General features: G+C 36.1%; 10 protein-coding genes across 10 annotated transcripts; 3 read left to right on the forward strand and 7 right to left on the reverse strand.

Moving 5' to 3' along the window:
* Window positions 1–281: 281 nt before the first annotated feature.
* On the reverse strand, window positions 282–962 carry FDP41_002041 (uncharacterized protein; the record flags this gene model as incomplete). Its single annotated transcript, XM_044705193.1, has 1 exon — window positions 282–962. The coding sequence occupies one exon, from the start codon at window positions 960–962 to the stop codon at window positions 282–284; it is 681 nt and encodes a 226-aa protein (XP_044563684.1).
* Window positions 963–1,343: 381 nt separating this feature from the next.
* On the forward strand, window positions 1,344–2,759 carry FDP41_002042 (uncharacterized protein; the record flags this gene model as incomplete). Its single annotated transcript, XM_044705194.1, has 1 exon — window positions 1,344–2,759. One exon carries the CDS (start codon window positions 1,344–1,346, stop codon window positions 2,757–2,759), a length of 1,416 nt encoding a protein of 471 aa, XP_044563685.1.
* A 26-nt stretch (window positions 2,760–2,785) lies between these two features.
* FDP41_002043 (uncharacterized protein) lies at window positions 2,786–4,735 on the reverse strand (the record flags this gene model as incomplete). Its single annotated transcript, XM_044705195.1, has 1 exon — window positions 2,786–4,735. The coding sequence occupies one exon, from the start codon at window positions 4,733–4,735 to the stop codon at window positions 2,786–2,788; it is 1,950 nt and encodes a 649-aa protein (XP_044563686.1).
* Window positions 4,736–4,803: 68 nt separating this feature from the next.
* Window positions 4,804–7,165, reverse strand: FDP41_002044 (uncharacterized protein; the record flags this gene model as incomplete). Its single annotated transcript, XM_044705196.1, has 2 exons — window positions 4,804–5,369; window positions 5,422–7,165. 2 exons carry the CDS (start codon window positions 7,163–7,165, stop codon window positions 4,804–4,806), a joined length of 2,310 nt encoding a protein of 769 aa, XP_044563687.1.
* A 137-nt stretch (window positions 7,166–7,302) lies between these two features.
* FDP41_002045 (uncharacterized protein) lies at window positions 7,303–12,159 on the forward strand (the record flags this gene model as incomplete). The annotated part of the gene is made up of 1 exon (XM_044705197.1): window positions 7,303–12,159. The coding sequence occupies one exon, from the start codon at window positions 7,303–7,305 to the stop codon at window positions 12,157–12,159; it is 4,857 nt and encodes a 1,618-aa protein (XP_044563688.1).
* Window positions 12,160–12,313: 154 nt separating this feature from the next.
* FDP41_002046 (uncharacterized protein) lies at window positions 12,314–13,279 on the reverse strand (the record flags this gene model as incomplete). Its single annotated transcript, XM_044705198.1, has 1 exon — window positions 12,314–13,279. The coding sequence occupies one exon, from the start codon at window positions 13,277–13,279 to the stop codon at window positions 12,314–12,316; it is 966 nt and encodes a 321-aa protein (XP_044563689.1).
* Window positions 13,280–13,585: 306 nt separating this feature from the next.
* Window positions 13,586–14,966, reverse strand: FDP41_002047 (uncharacterized protein; the record flags this gene model as incomplete). The annotated part of the gene is made up of 3 exons (XM_044705199.1): window positions 13,586–14,352; window positions 14,446–14,566; window positions 14,736–14,966. The coding sequence occupies 3 exons, from the start codon at window positions 14,964–14,966 to the stop codon at window positions 13,586–13,588; spliced, it is 1,119 nt and encodes a 372-aa protein (XP_044563690.1).
* A 1,541-nt stretch (window positions 14,967–16,507) lies between these two features.
* On the reverse strand, window positions 16,508–17,809 carry FDP41_002048 (uncharacterized protein; the record flags this gene model as incomplete). Its single annotated transcript, XM_044705200.1, has 1 exon — window positions 16,508–17,809. The coding sequence occupies one exon, from the start codon at window positions 17,807–17,809 to the stop codon at window positions 16,508–16,510; it is 1,302 nt and encodes a 433-aa protein (XP_044563691.1).
* A 320-nt stretch (window positions 17,810–18,129) lies between these two features.
* On the forward strand, window positions 18,130–18,915 carry FDP41_002049 (uncharacterized protein; the record flags this gene model as incomplete). The annotated part of the gene is made up of 1 exon (XM_044705201.1): window positions 18,130–18,915. The coding sequence occupies one exon, from the start codon at window positions 18,130–18,132 to the stop codon at window positions 18,913–18,915; it is 786 nt and encodes a 261-aa protein (XP_044563692.1).
* A 397-nt stretch (window positions 18,916–19,312) lies between these two features.
* FDP41_002050 (uncharacterized protein) lies at window positions 19,313–20,725 on the reverse strand (the record flags this gene model as incomplete). The annotated part of the gene is made up of 1 exon (XM_044705203.1): window positions 19,313–20,725. One exon carries the CDS (start codon window positions 20,723–20,725, stop codon window positions 19,313–19,315), a length of 1,413 nt encoding a protein of 470 aa, XP_044563693.1.
* Window positions 20,726–20,907: the final 182 nt, after the last annotated feature.

The raw sequence follows: 20,907 nt of genomic DNA on the forward strand, positions 1-20,907 counted from the left end.
ATTAATAATTTACACTAATAATTCAAATTGCGAAAATGAAAGCAACAAAAAACTGTCCAACAGTTTAATATGCGTTCTTCGCCACAAGAATCATATCACCACCAATAATGATGATTGGCCACAACAAATAGTGCAAGAACAAACAACGCTTGTTTCGGAGATTTTTTTCAACAGTCTTCCTGACTTGGCAGTGAAGGTTCCGTACGTGAATATCCTCACCAAGTATTTCAATTGAATGAAAAGATAGAATGAATGAATGAATTGATAACACATGGAGGAATTTAATGAAGTCGTTGCTGAGCTGCAATTGTACAAATGGAGAAGAATGGGCACTTGTGATCAGAGCCACTGCCATCCTTACAGTAGGAGGGTACAGAAAACAATGAGTTGTCTTGTCTTGCTTCACTGTAACTGTTGGGGTTGAATACCATCAAATCATTGGGTTGTTGATCGATGGCAATAGGTTTCACAACTCCAATGGTTTCGTAATAGTAGTTGTGTTGAAGTCCTTCTTTATCCCATTGGTTCACATGATATCCATTGTATGTGGTTTGTCCAATATAAGTTGCATTCTTGAGCCAATCTCTCTTCAAAACTCCACAACCATTCTCACTTGTGCAGCACATGCAACAACTCTTCAATTCAGGAAACACTAAATATCTCTTATCCTCAACAACGAGATGGGTACATGGTGTATGTTTATCGAAATGAACGGTTCCACAATATCTGTCATGAGATCCATCGGCTCTATCAATGCGTTGTCTATTGTTGGCAGCATCGTAATAGTAAGTTCCATTAGTAGTGGAAGGAGAAAGCCATTTGAATATTTGCAATCTCTCTGTGAAGGTGGCTCTAAATGTGGGTGGCCAAATGGGTGTTGAAACAGGTTGTTGGCTCCACACTGAAGAAGTTGCCAGAGTGAACAGAAGAAGAACAAGAGCGAAAAGGAAAGCGTCTCTCATGAGTGGTGGCAATGGTGTTGATTTGGTTTCTTTTTTTTGGATCTCGGGGTCAAGTGGAAGAATCGGCCAATTCGGAGGACTTTTGCGAAATGAGAAATTTGAGTCCTTCCACCGCGTTTTGAAGAAGGTTCACTTTGGGTGTTAACACAAAGAGGAGCCCGCCAAGGTCTCTGTGAACATTATGATGACATTCCCATTGTTGAAGCGAGGTATGATGTTCTATTAAAATAGGTACATTACCCTCAATATGCATGGATGATCATTCCCTCACGCGAGAGGATAGCATATAAACGATCGTATGTTCTCTCTCGATGCGATCACACTCTCGAGAGAAGTATGTGCACATGGAGATAAGGCAATAATTTACAGTTGCTTAAAAAAATGAGTGCTGTGACTCTGCGACGAAAAAACATGAATCGGATCGAACTGGTTCCACTAAGAGGTTCGAACATGGCACAGCAGCAGAACGGAGGCGGTGGTGGAACCAGTGAGGGAGAAAAAATACCCTCAACATCCTCATCATCAAGGTCTGCAAAACTTGTTGAAGAAAGGAGTTCTTTGATTAGAAAGCCGCCTATTAACGATCGAATGGCTCATAAAAAGATGGCTCTTTCCGACAGAGCTACTGCTTTCCCTCATGTTAGTGATTTTAGAACTTTCGGAAAGGAAGAAATATTGGAGTCGGTTCTTGACAAAATCAATTCGCTTTCGAATCATTCATACTTTGTTTGCGGGAGTGATCTAAATAGCTCCTCTCACCCTCAAACAGAGGGGAAAACTCCACTAGTTATATCTGGAAAGGCACCTAGTACATTTTCTTCAGATTCAATGCCTTCCACTATCTCCCAGTATCAACGACACTATATTGAATGGAAAAACACCAAACAAATTGCGGAAAGCACAAAACAAATTGCAGAAGCAATCAAGAGGAAAGAACATTCTGTTCCTTTTGCTACCTTTGGTGTTTTCTCAATGGGTGATAGTGTCTATAAAAACGATTTTGTCACTGAAGAAAAACTAAAGATGCGAAAGAGTCAAATAGAAATTGAGGAGAGCAAGAGTTATATTTTGAACAACCCTTGGGAAAAGAATGAAGACGAAGCCAATGTAAAAGAAAAAGAAGGGCAGGAAGAAAGTATTGCACAACCAGAGAATGCTGATAATGGAGGATCAACAAACTCCCAAGTGATCCATTCTAATAACCAAGTCGTCGAATCTCAAACCCAAGACAACTTGCAACAAAAACAAAGCCCAATCACATCTGCTACCTCGACAGCCCCAACAACAGATGTGCCGGTTGCAAAATCTCCAGAAGATATTCCAAATGCATGTTCATCACCACCCAATGACCAAAGTGAGGATTTACCTGAAGAGATTTCTCAGGCTCCACATCATGAAGTCATGATGACTAATATCACGAAACCTACAGAGTTCGATTCTACATCAATTTTTTCCATAGCTAGTAGTCGAAGATCACAAAGACCTCCTGCTTCTGTAATTTCTTCGAGTTATTCAAGCTTTAGTATGTCAAAGAAAGGTATTAAGGGAGGAAAGCCAAAGTATATGCAAAGGCCTTTCACTACATCACTGATAGAGCCAAGATTGAAAAATTTGACATCAAATACATCATTTCTTCCTCCCATAGTATCATCACCTCCTTCAAGACATAGTAGTGAGATTGTAGACATCAGAAATTTCACACCAATTTCCTCTAGACATGGATTTCCAAGAAAAAATACGTTTAATTCTGTCGTGCGATCAACCAAAATGATCGATGAGCTGCTCTCCACTAATTGATGATTGTTAAATATTTGTAAATATACTTATTCCTCTTTTTCTTTGTTACTGTGCTCTTCAACGACCGTTGTTGGACTAGATTGTTTTGTACCTGCTTTTCTGTGAACAAGGGCGTTAGGGATATCCGTGGTGGGTTCGTTTTCTGTTGTGTCTTCTGTCACATGTTCAAGTGTTTGATTATCTGCAGTTGTAGTCTCTTGAGAGGCCTCTTGAGAAGTATGAGAGTTCTCTCCTGTTTGTCCAAATTCATTGACTCTCTTTGGATCAACTGGATAAATCCATCTTTGATACAAATATATAAAGAAAATTACATCATCACGGAAACAAGCAATTCTGTGCAGTGTTGGCATTTTGATAACAAATGCAAAGAGGTCATCAATAAAAGTATTCAATGCCTTATATGTGAAAGCTCTCCAAGGCATTGCAGCAACTGATTTAAGCTTGTAGTTGACGTAAACCTGAGGTATTGAATTCAAGAATCCAAACATGTATATGAATCCAACTATGGTAGAGAGAATAAAACTGTACCATGACTTAAATTCATGGTTAAACAAGGCATAAACAGCATATCCCAAAATCAATGGATAAAACACGTAGGAAAGATATCTGAGAGCCTCATCATCATGTTCTTTCGTTTTGCTGTTTACATAGCTTGATTTATGAGAAAAATCAAGGAAATAGGGGAATGTTGATGATCTCTTGAACTTGATGTCTACTACTTTAGTAACCTTCCAATATTCAATAAGCAATCCAATACCGTTACTTATGAGTACCATCCATGATGTGTCATTGTCAAATAAATAGAGGAAAATTACGGTTTGAAAGAAACAATTCACAAATATTGATCTAATCGATAGCCCTTCCATGCTTTTTTGGTTTTTGTAAAATTGAATGTCGTTTTTGAATGCTAAAAAGTCAAAAATGCTATGTAAAATAGAAACAATTATTGTCACAGCAAGTAAGTATGGATTAGTTTCAAAAAGCATTCTCTTAATCTCATCTTGTTCTTCCTCTTCAGAACCTAGTTGTTTTTGCATCTTCAAAGACTCTTCCATTTGAAGGAAAAATTGCCATTTATAAGCTGATGTAACTGACAATTCAATAGTCAAAGGAATAGAAGCAAGTGAGCCATTCAATGGCACATAATGTTCTCTAATGGTCCAAAACTCATTAAAGTAAAGCACTGGATAATAGAATTTGGTCTTTCCATGAACAGGTAACAATTGCAGAGAATTGACAAAATGAGCAGGCAATGAACCAAGTGGCATTGCATCATGTAAATCAACCAAAGTTAAATATTTGGTTGGTACATAGTGGGAGACAAACCTATCACCTTCTTCTTCAATGGTGTGATTAGACTGTAGTGACATATTTTTCGCCTCCGAGTCAAACAACAAATTTCTCTTTTTGCTCTTTTTCACTTGTAAATACTTATTTAGAGGATGCACAAAATGTAACACACGTTCCTTCTTTTGATTCTTTTCCTCTTGTAAAAATCCATGAACATAAACAGTTTCATTGTGGATCAAACTATCATAGAATGGAGTTAGGGTTGTTGACTGATTATTAAATTCTAAATGTAAAGTTCTCTTGTTACTTTCATCATCATTATAAAAAATTCGTTGTTGCCAAATCTTTTCAACTTTGAATGTAGGTTCTGAAAGTTCATGATCGAATACTTTTCGCATGAGCTTTCGATCTCGTTCAGATGAAACATATAAACTCAAAATCATGGCACATGATTTAGGAAAGGCAGCATATGCCACAACATTACCCATCGGAGGTGATGGGATGCTTTCTTTTAACGAGGTTGTTTCTGTTTGTTGTTTACTTCCAAAGAGTCCCGCTGCTCTCAGAAGAGTGAATATAACAAATACTCGAAGCAATGTGGTTAGAATTGATGAAAAGCTAAAGCCTGATCCATTATTTTCGTTGCTCGTTGGTTGTGGTTGATTGTTGGGTGTCGCTTCAGGCATTTTTTTTCGAATTTTTTTTCTAAATTTTTGAATGTGATCCCTTCCGCCTCGAGGTAGGAACTTTTTATTTATTGAGCATGAGCATACAAGAACAAAAGAGAGCTTACCATACTGTCGAATTCAGCACTTGGTTTTGCGATTGGATGATCGTTCTCTGGGTAGACGAGCATTTTGACATCTTTGGACTTTCCTAAGAATTTTAAGGCGTGATAAAATTCTCGTGGTTGTTCTTTGGGGACTCGACGATCAACCTCTCCAACCAACAACATCACCGCAGCAGTCACCTTATTAACATGACGAATTGGTGATCGTTCATACATTTTTTTTACCATATCTTTGGTAGCAAAAGCTTCATCGTAATACTCATTTCCTAAGCTTTCACAATAACACCAATCTGGAATGTCACTCTCTCCATAAATTGTGCTGAGATTAATGACAGGATTTTTCATGATTGAGCATTTAAATAAATCAGGATATTGTCCAATTAGATGTGCAGCTAAAAATCCACCGTGGCTTCCTCCTAAAGCAGAAATGCTCTCAGAATCGACCTCTAAAACATTATGGTTCATTACGTATTGAATTGCAGTGTGACAATCCTTAACGTCCAAGTCTCCAACAGCACCGGGTAAACATCCTTAATGAGTGGTGGTGTTATTATTGCTAAAATAAAATCTCAAATCACATACCTGCAAATTCTTGTCCAAAGCCGACGCTACCTCTGTAATTAATAAATAACACAGCATATCCACAAAGAGCGTAGAAAATGCTTTGTGAAGAGAATGATGTGATAAAGGCAGAATGAGGGCCACCATGAGGGAATGCAATAAGACTATGTTTTTTCTCGTCTTGTGATTGGGTTGTTCCCAAGAATCCTTTAGGAGTTTTGGGAACATATAAAATTGCATCAATAAATATATTTGAGTTCTCCTTCTGTTCAACAGGAATATGTAAGACCTTCCATGTCACCTCCTTGATTTTGTCTCTCAGACTTGCATTTTCAACAAGAGAGTCTTCCAGAGTTTGAAGACCATCTTCCAATAGTTTCAAGTTTGAAAGATCACCATTTTCATAATTAATATCTGCTACATAGAGTTCAAAAGGAGATGCTGGAGTGGTTTGGTAGAAGAGAACCTTTTGTTTGTTGGCATCCTGATTCAAGAACACAATCGAATCGTAAGAGCCAGCATTTCCTAACACTCTTTTTACGTTATTGGATGTTTTGCTGATGTCAATCACTAGCATTGATGTGACACTTCTCCATATTGAATTAACAACAATATATCTTGAATCAGCACTCCAACAGTTGAGAGACAATTCCGCGGTGTACAGACCTGGAAAAGCTTGCATTAATTCCGCTTCGTTGGAAACTGATACTTTCTGCACGATATCTACAATCACTTGATAATCCGATTTGCTTTCGTTCCAATTCAAAACAACAAGTTTCGAAGTTGAATTGTGATAGTTCACATCATTGTCAAATGCCAAAAACGCAAGTTTAGTGCCACAAGGAGAAAAGACAGGTCTTCTAATTCCTCTAAATTGTTTGGCTATTTGCTCCACCTTTTGTCGGTCACAATAAAACAATTTGGCATCTCTTTGCATGCAGTATTTGAGACCTAACTTTCGAACTGGCTTTTCATATCCAACATAGACAAATTGATTGGAATTTTGTAAATAAATTGGAGATCCAGCACTGACATTGTTTGGAATCACATCCACATGAGTGACTTGTTTGGCTTTGATATCCAATTCATAAATGTGAGGATTCTTTAACAAAATTTGTTCTCCCCAATCTTCCTTCCTCTCATAATCATACTTGAACTCAAAATTTGACTGTGCAGTAGAAGATCCATTGTCTGATTCTGGTGTTGATGGCTTTCGCTTCTCCCAATATGCTTTCACGTTTTCTTGCTTCAACTCTGCAACATAGAGAATTTTGTTTTCATCACTGGACCAAGAAACTCTCGCAAAGGTCTCATCGGTAAAGAGCTTACCATGAATGTCCTTGACCAAAACTCTTGTCTGCAATAATTGATTGGCATAGATTTCAATTTGATAATCGAGTGCTCCGGTCTGAGCATTTGGCTTTCCATCCTGAGAAATACATTTAAAGAGAGCCTTACGTTGACCACTTGGAGAGATGGAAGAAGCATGAACATCAGCCGGCACAATGGATGGAAATACCGATGAAACAACGACCGTCGTTTGATCCTTCTTTGCTTCGGAATTCAAAACAAGGTGATATTGTTTGAGAATATTGATCGTCTTGTCATTTTGATAATCGGAATAGGAGCAAGTTAATTCAATTGAGGAGGAAGAGTTTTGAGATGATGATGATGAAATAAAACTGCCCGAAGAAATAGTAGGAATCGATTTGACGTGCTCATAGAGTTGAGTCACAAGATCTCTCTGTTGAGGATTCAAGTCCATTTTTTTGATCACTAAATATATACAATATTATATATTATATATTTTCAAAAGATTTGATCACTAAATATATAATATTATAAATTCTAAAGATTTGCCAATGTTCTTGTAATGCGCTAGCATGAAAATAGCCAATAATAATGGCTCTCTACGACTCGAGATCTGTCAAGAACTTGGAAAAATGCATTAACATGAACCCACCTGAATCTTCCTCCTCTTGTTCGACTGAAAATCAAATTGACAACATCGGTTTTCAAAATTATTCCTCTCCACAACAACAACCATTGAATGTCAATAACAACAACACGAGTGCACTCGTATTCAAAGCAATGAATAGAACGGAATCGACTCAATGTAGCACCACTCATTCATCACAACCTTCTCTCATGAGTCAAGGTACCACCACCACAACCACCTCCATATTGAAATCTTCTCCTCCTCATTCCACATCACATCCGCCACCTGTCATGTCATCATCACAACAACAACTCTCATCACCACCATTCCTACACAGGAGAACACAATCAGAATTTATCAGTGGTAGTGGTGTTCATCATCATCATCCTAACGACCATGACATTCAAGAAGGAAATTTAATTGCAACAACAACAACAACGAATGAAACAACAATCAAAACAACCACACAAGGCCTCATTTCAGAAAAGAATGATAAAGCTTCAAATTTCAAAAAGAACCATGTTAAAGTCCATGATGATCCAAGTGTCACTATGACCACCACCACAGCAACAACAGAACCAACATTCAACCAAATATTCAACCCAATACTACAGGTTGATCCCATACAGCCACAAACCAATTTGTCGACAACTCAAATTTCCAAATTTCCAACAGAACCACAAGGAGTGGACATTCCGAACAACATGAATTCCACCAACAACACCACCAACAACAACAACAACACTTCTTCAAATTATCATATAAGGACCACACCTCCTCCACCACCGAAAAGTAAATATCGAAAAAAACATTTTTCATTATTCGAAATGAATTCACCTTCCATGATGATACAACAACATGTCCATCTCACTCCATCTTCTTTGATTTTCTACACACCTACCACTCGAAAGAGATTAGGTCATGTTGAAGAATTTAGTAAGAATGATCATGATAATGTCAAAGCTGCTCTTTCACGTGAGGATTCAATGACAACCTTCAAAGAAAACACTTTTAAGGATGATGGAATAACGAGTAGTAGTAATAGTAGTAGAAGTATCACTAGCAGTCATTTCATCATGGATCCAATCAATTCCAATTGGCAACACACATCATCCACCTTAGAAAAGAGTCCTTTCACTCCACCTTTGAATGGAATCAAACATCGAACAACAACTCAACCACAAGTCACTCATTCTTCTCATCATGATGTGTATCATCATTACACTCTTGAAGAATTTCCTCTTCCTGATTTTTCGAATGTGAAAAAACATAATCACATTACCTTTGATCAGTTCAATTCTTCCATTCATTCATCTTCAACAACACAAGTCCTACCAAATGCAACGATGGCCAACCATGAGCTGTCATCCTTGTCACAACAATCAAGTCCACTTCCCTCAGTTTCTGATTTATTGGCCTCTCAAGAATCTTCAAAGGAAAAAGAAAATACAGTGGTCATTGGTCCTTACACTGTATTTATTGATTCTGAATATTCTCTAAGTGCTTCCTCTGTATTGGATGGAATTTTTTCAATTCATGACGATACTGGACTCGATTCGAGAGTTCCAAAAGGAGCTCTCTCTTCAGAAAAATACTTTTATGAAGGTTTTAATACGACAACAAATGAGAAAGTTAATGTTATTAGCAAATTGGTAGATTCTAACTATGTGGAGGCTTATCGAGAAAAATCAAAAAAATTATTATTACTTGACAATCATGTGACAGGAATTATTCAATTATTGGATGTTGCTGAAATTCAGTTGAAAAATTCGATTCATGAAGAAGAGAGTGAAATTAATCAATCTTCTTCTTCTTCGGCAGGATCGATATTTTACATTTTTGTAGAACCTTGTCTGCTCATGCACAAAATTATTCAAAAAACCAAAATTGAAGAAAAGAAATTTTCGTATCCAATTTTACTCGAATGGTTGAGTCAGCTTGCGGATGGATTGGCAAATATTCATGAACATTTATCAACAGTTCACGGAAATATCAATGTCAACTCAATTTTCTACTCCAAAAACGAAGAATGCATGAAAATTGGAAACATGTTACTTCTCACACCTGAAATTTCTAAAAGACGACTCAGTGAACCAAAATCTCCATTTCCTGAATCACTGAATGATTTTAATTTTAGCACTTATCGATCGAATACTTCATTCACACCATTAGATTTAGGAAAAGAAAAACCAAGATATGACATGAAAACAGAGGTGTGGTTGTTTGGAATTCTCACAATTACAATCATTACCATGAAAAATATGAATGTGATCATGAATAGCTTTATCGATAACGATCAATCCTTTGTTTCCTCACTTTTCCAAATCATTAGCAAGCAATACAATGACAGATTTTGTGCATTGATATGGAGAGCATGTCATTCAGATCCCTCCTATCGACCAACAATGCGCGAATTGTGTTACCAACTTGGTTTACTTAAAAAGTATAGAAGTATTTCAGGTTCAACAAGCTCCACACGAAATTCCATTATTGAAAGTGATGTGAATCAATATCAAAAACATCTCGATGATATTCGTGTGAATATGGAACTAGGTTCAATCCTCGGTGATTTATACGGAGTAGAAGAAGGACAAGTTAGTGAGCAAAAACTTCATTCTAGAAATAGTAATAGTTATGACATTTTACCACTTTGTACTTCTGATGGACCAGCTGTATTATCTTCTCTCATTTCGATTGGAAGAACCATTATGAGATTTGTGAACAAACATTACAAAATCAAAGACAAGAAAAAGAAAAAAAACAAACTCATGGTTATGAAAAACAAAATCAAAAAGTTGACAAAACAAGAGAAAATAGATGCTGATTCTCGAAGATTAAGTAAGAAAACTCTTGAAGAAGAATTACAACTTGGAAATCACACACGAGTATTTGAACATCAGGAAGAAGTGGATCTCAAAATCATGCAAACGAAAATTGAAAGTCAATATCGAATCATTTCAATTATTGGAAGTGGCAGTCAAGGAACTGTCATTAAAGCTTTTGATATCAAGAATAATAGACATGTGGCAATCAAACGAATTCGAATGAAAGACAATAATGACACATTATTAGCAGCTAAAGAAATATCTTCCATGTTCTCTCTTTCAGAATGTGAAAATATTTGTAAAATTTATCATTGGTTTATCTATTGTGAAAATAGAGAAGATAAAAAGAATATGGATCAACAAGCGAGTCCAAATCTCTATGAAAGTGAAGAAGAAGATACAGAAGCTGAGGATGATGAAGATGACGATGATGAATATGATTTTAAAGATTATGCCAATGAAACTTGGTACATCTCCATTGTGATTGAATATTGTTCAGAAGGTGATTTAAGAAAAGCATTACGATATTGTCGAGATACAAATACCTATTTCAAAAACTCAGTGGTGAAAAATTGGCTCACTCAACTCGTCACTGCTGTGGATTATATTCATCGAAAAAACCTCATGCATCGAGATATTTCATTGAAGAATATCTTTCTTCATTCGATCGTTGATCAAAACATGTTACAAGAATCTTCCTATTTTGATCATTGTATTGTGAAATTGGGAGATATGGGTCTATCCATCAAATTGGAAGAATTGAATGGAAAAAACGCTCAATGGGGCACAAGAAGAACGATGGCTCCTGAACAGAGACTTGGCAAACGATACGATTGTTCAGTAGATATTTGGAGTATGGGATGTATTGCTTTAGAAATGATTTCACAATATAATTTATCTTCAAAAAAAGGTGGTGATCGATCATTGGATGATTTGAGACATGTGGATTATTATTCTGAAATTAAGAATAATCCAAATTATTTGAATGAAGTGTTAAAACCATTGGAACATTACTATGATGATCATATTATTCAATTTATTAAGAGTTGCATTGTAATTGAACCATGGAAGAGAGCAACCACACAACAATTATTTAATTTACTTCATCAAGATATTCGATCGGTGGAAAATGTGGAAATGCATTTCGATGAAAGTTTGGAAGAATTTAGACCTTCTCCTTTTCCATCCATCAAACATGAAAGTGTGACCATGATGAATCATCCTCATCATTATCAACAACAACATGACGATGATCATCGTCATTCCAACAACAACTCGAACAATTTGAACTCGAATTTGGGTCTTTTAAATCATTCCTCCAAGCTCTCTACCATGGTGAGTCATGCCAGTCTCTCCAATTTTGCACTTCTCAAAACAGAAATGAAAGGTGATCCAATTGAAGAAAACACTTCACAACGAAGATTATCAGGAAATCCTGTATTTATTGAACTTGAAAATTCAAATCGAAAATATGTCAAACCAGAACCAAAGGGACAAAACAGTGGAAGATCATGTGCTTCTTTGAGTGTGTTGGACAGTAAGGACGTTCTCACAAGTTATAGTTTGAGTATGTTTTTCAAAGAGATTGAATTTGAAGAAAAGCATGAAAAAGAAACAAGAACGAATGAATCATTGAGCAATGGTGATCACCATTCGTCACTCATCACGATGAATAACATTTGTGATACATCGTCACTGCCTGAGGAATTTTCAAGTCAAGTGAAGAAGGGACACGAAAACAATCTTCACAAATTATTGCAAAAACCAATTATGGAATGGACGACTTCAGATGTTGGAATTTGGCTAATTTCCATCGATTTTAGCAAGTTTGTGGAGAATTTTCAATCACAAAATATTACAGGTAAAGCACTGTTACTCATTAGAGAAGAAGACTTGAAAGATGTGGGTTGTGTAAAGGTTGGTGATAAATTGTTATTGTGGAATATGATACAAAATTTGAAACAATTGAATGAAAAGAGATCCAAGAAGAAATAGTCACAGAAAGGGAATGGCTGTGAATAAAAAAAGGAGAAGCTATGAATAATTTCCTGAGATGAAGTTCATGTCTCTCTATCTCTTGATAATAAATACAATGCAATCAATGACGAAACGATCCTCTCACACTCAATTCATTCAAACACAAAAGTTGTTAAGCATTAAACTTGATGGCAGTCGTCTCGAAAATATACTCCAAAAATGCAATAGCATTCTCTTTGGTTGGAAATCTTTCATCCTTCACATTTTCTGCCCATTCCTCCAATTTACCAAAACTCATCACGACCTGATTCAATTTCACTGGAGTGTATGACTTTTGAGAAATTAAATCAAGATTGGAAACTGGACTTCTGTTATATTCTTCAACAGTTTTCACAATCTGTTCATATTCAAATGCAATGTTCCAAGAAAAACTAAACTTTTCTTGTCGATCTACCAAATATCTCTCTGTTCTGACATGTTTCACAGTAATTGTTCTCTTTTTTCCATACATGTCATGATCGACAATATCCCAACACACTGTCCAATCCTTATCTTGGAAATTCAATTTGTGAACAGTACCAAGAATTAATTTATAGTAAGTCACAGGTTGTGAAATTGCATTCTGATTGTAACATCTCAACAATTGAAAGACAGGATTCCCAACCATGAACAGAGCTTTCAAAAAAGAAGTCAATGACACGTGATCTTCCATCACAATATTCTCCTTCTTGATTTTTGCATTCAGTTGAGCATATAAATTTTGATAATACGAATGAACATTGACACCATAAATATTCTTTTCATCTTCGATGGGCATTCCTCGATTCAAAATCAAATCAATCAAAGAGACAATAAAGTGAGACACATTTTGCATCCGTTGACCATTGACATTGGTCTTTCCGACAAGTCTTGGAGTGTCCTTTCCAATGACATCATAATTGAAACTAACGTCACTATCATCTTCTTCACTACTACTTGTCGTTGTTGATCGAGTGTCCATTGCCACTTGCATGGAAAGAACATTTCTTTCCAACTCTTTTTTAACTTCATCAATGGTCGTACACATCATGGTTTGTTCAACAGATCCAACAAGATCACTGGCATCAGCATCGGAGCGAGAAGCAAATAATTTCTTCATTTGTTTTGATTGTTTTGGTTGGTGATGAGGTTGTGTGTTTGCAAACGTTGATATTTTGATAGGTGTTTGTTGAGGAGTTGTTTCAATGGCCGATGTTTGATCGATGAATTTTTTTGAGAGAAACTTGTGTGTGAAATGGATGATGTGTCTCGAATGTCAATCACCACAATATTCCTTTGAGGATCATGTTTATGATGGAAACTCCAATTTGGTGAAGAGAGTTGTGTGTGAAAACACTAATAAGACGCATAATTCCATAGACCCTTTATTCATTCTTTTGGTTTTTTCAAAATGAATATTCAACATTTATCGATATTCTGTCACAGTGGAGGATTCTCTTGCAAATGATGATTCGTTTCTTCTTGATTCATGAAAAGATGACATTTTAAATTCTTCTTCATTCAAAGGATATGAATCTTCTTCAAATTGTTTCATGTTGTGAGTCATCTTTACCTTATTTTGTTGTTTTCGTTGTTCCACAAGAATTCGATATTGCTCATGAATATTCTCTTCTTGAACCAATTCTTCAACAAGTCTCACTAAAAAGTTAAATCTTCTTTTCGCTCCATATCTTTGTTCTCTTTTACTTTCTTTTGTGGAATACTCACTTTGATGACTCATCGTATCATCCTCATGAATACTGTCCTCATCATTGAAAGAATGTGAAGAAGGAGTTGTTGTCATTAGGGTAGTTGAATTTGAGAATGAAGAATCAAAATCTCGTTCTCTCTCTTGATGGTCAAAATCTAAGGACAAATTGGATGAACTTTTTTCTGAAGGGGAGGAAGAAGAGGATGGTGTTTGTGAGGTGGTTCTTGTCTCTTGGTGGTGGTGTTGATGATGATGGTTGTAATGTTGTTGTGGAGAAGTGGAATGACCTTCTTTTTTCTTTTTTGTGGAAACGACAAGAGACGATGCATCTTGGTTCATTTCACTTTCTTTCTTGTCACTTTGCTTTCTCTTCTTTCGTTTCGTGGAAGAGGAACTGCTCATAGGAACGTCACCACCATCGTTATTGGAGGAGTTGGTAGGTGAGTCACCACTTGGAATATACTTGTTCTTGAATTTCATGACTTTTTGACAACAATATTTAGAAAAATATGAATCATGCAATCATTCAATGAGGTGAATAATGAGGTCTTCTGAAACACAATCATGAAACTTACTATATCGATAATGAGAATCACACAATCGACCTCCACAAACATTCTTAAATCCAAATAACTTTTCAACCAAAATGGATCGATCAGAGTTCTCAGCAATGACAGCCCCTCTTTCTCTAAAAATCTAAAACATGTTTTGTATCCACATGCAATCAAATGTTGATTCATCGTATTGATGATGATGGTATTAATGGTAGTAGTAGTAGTGATAATGATGTTGTTGTTCAAACACATGGATGTGAAATTCACACAATAATGGTTGTGTTAAAAACATTTAAGATGAAAAAACATACCTTAAAATTAGCTTTTGGTTGAAACACCAATTCACCCTTTTGCAAACAACACACAATGCAAAATATATCTCCTTGTGCGTTCTTGTAGGGAAAAGGTTTTCGAATGGTAAATCCATTCAATCCAACGACAAGATTTGGATCATTGTTCTCTGTGGATGACATATTCGATGAATGGTTGTGGAATGAGGAAGAAGGAGTTGTGTTCAAAGTCTCTTGTTGTTGTGGATTCATTCTCAAAATTGTTGAATCTTCTTGAAGGAGCGGTCATGAGAAAAGGGTGTGAACATTTGACAGTCGTGACAATAACCAGACAAACACAGCATCATCATTGGTCACACAAATGACAGCATGTGTATATATATGTGAATGGTTGACACACAAATGATTAGAGTAGGTGTGTGTGAATTGAATGGAAGAAATATTCACAACATGGCAAATGTTGTTGATGATGATAATGTCACACACAACAAAGTCGAGAACCAAAATATGAAATTGAGACACATTGTTGTTGGTCATGAGTGTGTGTGTGAGTGTTAAAGAATGTTTTGTATTGAGAAGGTGTGAACAAGTCATTGTCGCGCCAGAATGGTTCATCGTCAACAACATGGTCACGCACACACGTTCATGTTGCATACATTTACACACCATGTTGTTGTATAAAATCATTGTCATCATCATGATGGAGTGTGCGAATCATCGTATTATCATCATATCGTCACGTTGTGAGTGTGTGTGTGTGAATAAATTCATCGTCATCACCAAGTTGGAGGATTAGAAATGTTATAATGTCACATGTGACCAATGATTGAATAGTCAATTAATAATGATTGAATCATGGGTTTTATGAATTGAATGTTCGTCACACACATTTGTTATTACTTCAACTTGTACTTACATTCGTCACAGGCTGGAATGCAAAAATGCTGACGGAATTGGCAGCTGACGTGTGCAGAAATTTTTTTAGTCACAGTGTGTTCGGTATTCTTGACCAAGTTGAAGTGGAAACTTTGACCAATAAAAATCCACCAAATTGAAACTCACTAAATTGATGGTTCTCACAGTAAATGGTTGCTTCTAAAGTTTCAAATTGCATTCAACAAATGGACAACAATTGAAGAACGTTCGATCATCATCACTGTTTCGTATGTGAGGCCTAGAAAGTCGAATCTCTAGCTGAGTGGATGCAACGACTCTCTTTGTTCAAAGTCCTACTGCTCTAAATTGACTGAATGGATCCGAATTTGGAAACTTTTTAGCTCTAAAAAATTTGAATCTGTCACCATTCAGATCGTGATACACTCTCTTTGGGGTACAACTATTGTGAAAAAGCCTTCTACTATGAATCATTGAAAGTAACTTGATTCCAACATTACTTTACTGAATAGAAAATGCTTTCGATTGAAATGTAATAACAATATCGCGCAAGTACAGTTGAATAGCATTTTAGGTGTTTGGATTTACTACCCATAGCCAAAAGTTGTTCTTCGAACACATCGTTATATACATTTTGTTGATGCCTTCCCTTAGTGGAGGAGCTTGCCACTCATAATCAACTCAACCGAATTGCGAGAATTGATGAGTATACTCCGCATTCATCGATAATTGTGATTTTCTCAAGAAGAAACTTTTTGAATATTAAATTATCATCCACAGCAGTATTCAATAACAACAAAGTTTTGTTGTTTGTCAATTAAAATTCATAAATATCGAACAGTTATGCATAATTTATATTATGATGCAAATCAATGAATCCAATATCAATGTTTAGTACATTAAGGCTTTTCCCATTGTGTCTTGTTTGTTTGCTCATTGTGATAATAATATTTTCCAGATGATTTGTCAAAATATTGCTTCCATCCAATTGGCAATTCATAAGTTGGTGATCTGTCTTGATTTCTAGATTGAGTCGCCTCTGATTTTGCTTGATAGTAATCATTGTATGCTGGTCTTGAATCATTGTAATTGTTGTCATGTCTTGATGTTGGATTATTGTTACTTGAAGAATATCCGGATGATTCGTAATTTCTGTAATAACCTTCACTTCCGCTGTTATTATATGAAGGACGATCATTGTGATATTGATTCTTTTGATATCCTGAATTATGAGGACGATTATAATTATATCCTTGCTGATTGTTGTTATAAACTTTTTGATAGCCTCTTCCTTGATTATACTGGTGTGAAGGCTTTCTATAATCTCCTCTTGGTTGTGAAGAGCTTTCAGACTTTTGTAAGAACGCAGCTACACCTCTAGCTTCTGAAGGTTTTTCTTGAGAGGCTGGAATCTGATCATGGTCTTCTCTTCTTCTCTTGTTATCGTATGATTGATATGAACTTTGATTGTTATTGTATGAACCATTTGGCCGATCATTGTTGTAATATTCTCTATTGTTGCTACCACCAGAGTAAGATTGATAGGATCGTTTCTTGTAATCTCCGCCATCATTAGAGTGTTGGTAATTATTATGTTGATGATAATTGTTATAACGAGCACCACTATTGTTATAATTGTTATATCTATTGTACCCTCCTCTATTGCTGTAGTTTCCTCTACTGTAGCCTCTAGTGTTGTGATGTCTGTATCCTCTATTATTGTTGTGATGATAAGAGCCTCTTCCTCTGCCTCTATATCCTCCTTGATAGGAGGAGGTTTCAGTATTTGACTTGTTAATTGAGCCTGATCCACTACCAACAGAATTACTAGGTTTTACATTTGAATTATCTTTTTGTTCACCACTAGTTTTATCACCCATTGTATTTCTTTCTTCATCTCCGACACCTCTATCATTATTATCATCATATGGTCCCTCAGGATTCTCTTCCATGTGTTGATGGTCCTCCATTCCATAGCCTCCTTCGTCGAGGTTCTCATTGTATGCACCATCATCATGATATTTTCTATCATCATCTTGATTATCATCTTCGTAAACTGGTGGAGGAGGAGGATTAGGTTTTTCAGAAGCATGGTCATTCTCTAGTACCACCGCCAATGACGATGGCTCTTTTTGATGGTATTCACTTGTACTGCCGCTTGCGTAGGACAATGTTTCAGGGCGTGGTTGTAGTTCTGGCATTTTTTTGGGTTGTTGTTGTTTTTTCAATTCTTTACAATAACAACATCCAATACGGGCCAACCATGGATGATCATGGTGTTGAATGAAGGATCTAAGAATGGGTAACAACTTGGATTGTGAACCTCCAATACCGTTGATTTTCTTTGAATTTTCAAGAGAGGAGACTCAAAAAAATGGCTCTCTTGTCAACCACCACGTGTTGTTGTGGTCAAAAGGAACAACACTCCTTTCGAATCCAATTATCATTTCCATGGAATGGTCGTCGTCATTCTCATAATACTCATTCTCAATCATCATTATTCGTATCGGTCACTTTCATCATGTTGATCCTTCTCATCTTTTTATTCACTCAAACTACTTCACTTTATTCACAACAACTCGAAGGGAATGATCATAATTTTTACATTTCAGAATGTTATGGAGAATGTGTTTCTCTTTCTCGTTTCACTAATCACTCATCATCTACAACAACAACAAATACTTCTTCTTTACAAGAAAAATCTTTAATATTTTTCAATGAAAGCACAACTTTTTGTGCAGAGACATTATTGGAATACATGTCCATGAATGCTTCTATTCGTATTTGCATTTCATCCAACATTACTGCGGTCAGTGGACCACAACAAGTTGAATTCAACAATTTTGGAAATTTAAACACTTTTCAATACAATAATTTCACACTCGAAGAAAAGTTCTTCATTCACGATCAACAAGCACGTCTTTCATTTTACAACACTCAATATCAACAAGGTTTATTTCAACGAGACCAATGTTACAATGCTGCTCGAAGATATATTTGTCAACATTATTTTCCTCTTTGTGATGCCACAAGTGATGAAAGTAACAAAATTTATAATCTTTGCATGTCCTCTTGTGAAAATTATTACAAGAGTTGCAATTCGAAAGAACTCATCGAATTTAGATGTTTGGCCAGTAATAATGAAATTAATCGACCCTATCGTGGCGTGTGGAAGAATTTTGGAGATGATTTGAAATGGTTGTGTACTGGAGGAGGAGGAGGTACCAGACATCTAAATGATTCATTCCTAGTATGGATTGGAATCATGTCTCTCACTGTGTTCTTGTTCCTTATCAGTGGAGTGTAGATGGATTCATGGTCATCTATTGCTGCCATTACAGAAACCGGTAATAAATGGTTTATCCATTTTTGGACAAACCATGGTTTCTACCAACAAGATCTCTGCGTCATCAACAACACACATGTGCATGCAGTGGAAGTCACTTGTATTAAACGTTACATGGAAGTAATAAGGATTCATATTTTTAGAAAAAACCAAATTCTTCAAGAAGAGTGGAATTAAGAATGTTCGGATCATCAGAGTAGGCTTTTGAGTGAGCAACAGGTTTTCTCACTGGCACTTCAGTGAGCTGAGTTTTCAATTCGATAATGGACTAGAATCAAAAGTTCTTTTCACCAGAAACTCCCTTTAGGTTATCCAAAAAATTGCACAAGCACACACCTATTGATCATTTATTGTACGTTTATTTGCTGCCACAACTATCGCTATTATTAGGAGAATTCGTGACATTGTGGTGGTTCGACATTCTCTTTTCAACACTAAAACAATAAATCCCTAAATGTTCAGTGAGAGACATGATGATGTTACAAGCCATGTGAAGGTACGCTAAAGTAATGATCACAGCAAGAGCAATTAACACTACAGATTCATCCACAAGAGTCTCTTTGCCATTAAATCCTGCCAGCAACGAGTTTCCAAAAGCGAACACGAGCATGAAGAGAATATTCATGAATAATGGAATTCCCAAATCACAAACTCGAGCAAGTATGAATCTTGTCACAATGTAAGCATGATACATGCCATAAATATACAAAATTAATAAGAGATGAGAATGAAGTAAACTCTTCTTCGATGAATAAATTGTTGAAAATAACATCCACGCAATAAATAAAATTGAGAAAAATCCATACGAAAATAATGATTTCCAAACTGGGGTCTTGATATCTTTTCTAACTTCATTATCTGCTTTTTCAACATCTTTTGATTCATTCAATGTCTTGATGGTAGAATGTATAATACCAAAAATACTTGGAACTGTGGAAATGACAATTCCCATAATTACTAGATACTTCAATTTGAGCCATTGAGAATGTGACACTGCAAAGAGAGTTGGAGAAGAAGTGACATCGATGGACACTCTAAAAACATCTTTCAAAATAATGCTGAACAAATTCTCATTAAATAGTCTCGGACCAAATATAAAGGCCATCACATTCACAAACATGACCACAAATTGGCCTTCCGTTGGACCACTAAAATTCTGAAAACTCAAAACAGAGGTAAAGAATTGCTGCCAAATCGAAATGAAAAACATCCAAGTGACACATACAAGTGTCACAAACGAAATCCATGGCTCTTCGTTAGCAGTTAATAATTGTAATGGCGCCAAAGCTAATACTGTTTGCATTAATGAATTAATACTGTCACACCCATGATCAAAGAGCTCTCCTAAGGGAGAAGAAGTTCCAGTTTTTCGTGCTTGCTTTCCATCAATGGCGTCCATTGTTTGATACCAAAACAAAGTCAATACATTAATTAAATAAATGTATGAAGGTAGTCCCGTTCCTTCTTGTTCATTCGATATCTCTCCACTTTTTTTGAGATTCCAATTTTGATGGACAGCCGTCACAGTCATGACATAGGACACTACAACGGCTATAAACCCAACCAATGTAATTGTATTAGGGGCCACATAATTTGGTATTAAACTTGAAACATAATTCCAATAGGGATTTAGCAATTTGGAAATTATTGAATAATCTTGTTGAGTGGAAGGTTTGTATTTTTGAAGATTGTTTTTTGCTTGTTCAGAAATGTAGGGCGATACAAGATGCTCCTTTATCATTGAAATGAGTAGAGATGATGATGGCTTCATGATGATGAAAGGTTGGTTCAAGAGTTATAATACAATTATTCGAGTGTCGAAGGGTGTTGTGGATTGGAGATGAGGTCTGTGACTGTGTCAGTTGACGGTCAGACCCGAGGAGAACTCCGGAGTGAATCAATACGAGATGATGCAGAAGTGAGGTGTTTGGCTATTTTTATCGAGTCGAGAGA

This window comes from Naegleria fowleri (assembly GCF_008403515.1).
Source record: "Naegleria fowleri strain ATCC 30894 chromosome Unknown tig28, whole genome shotgun sequence".
NCBI lineage: Eukaryota > Heterolobosea > Eutetramitea > Acrasida > Naegleriidae > Naegleria > Naegleria fowleri.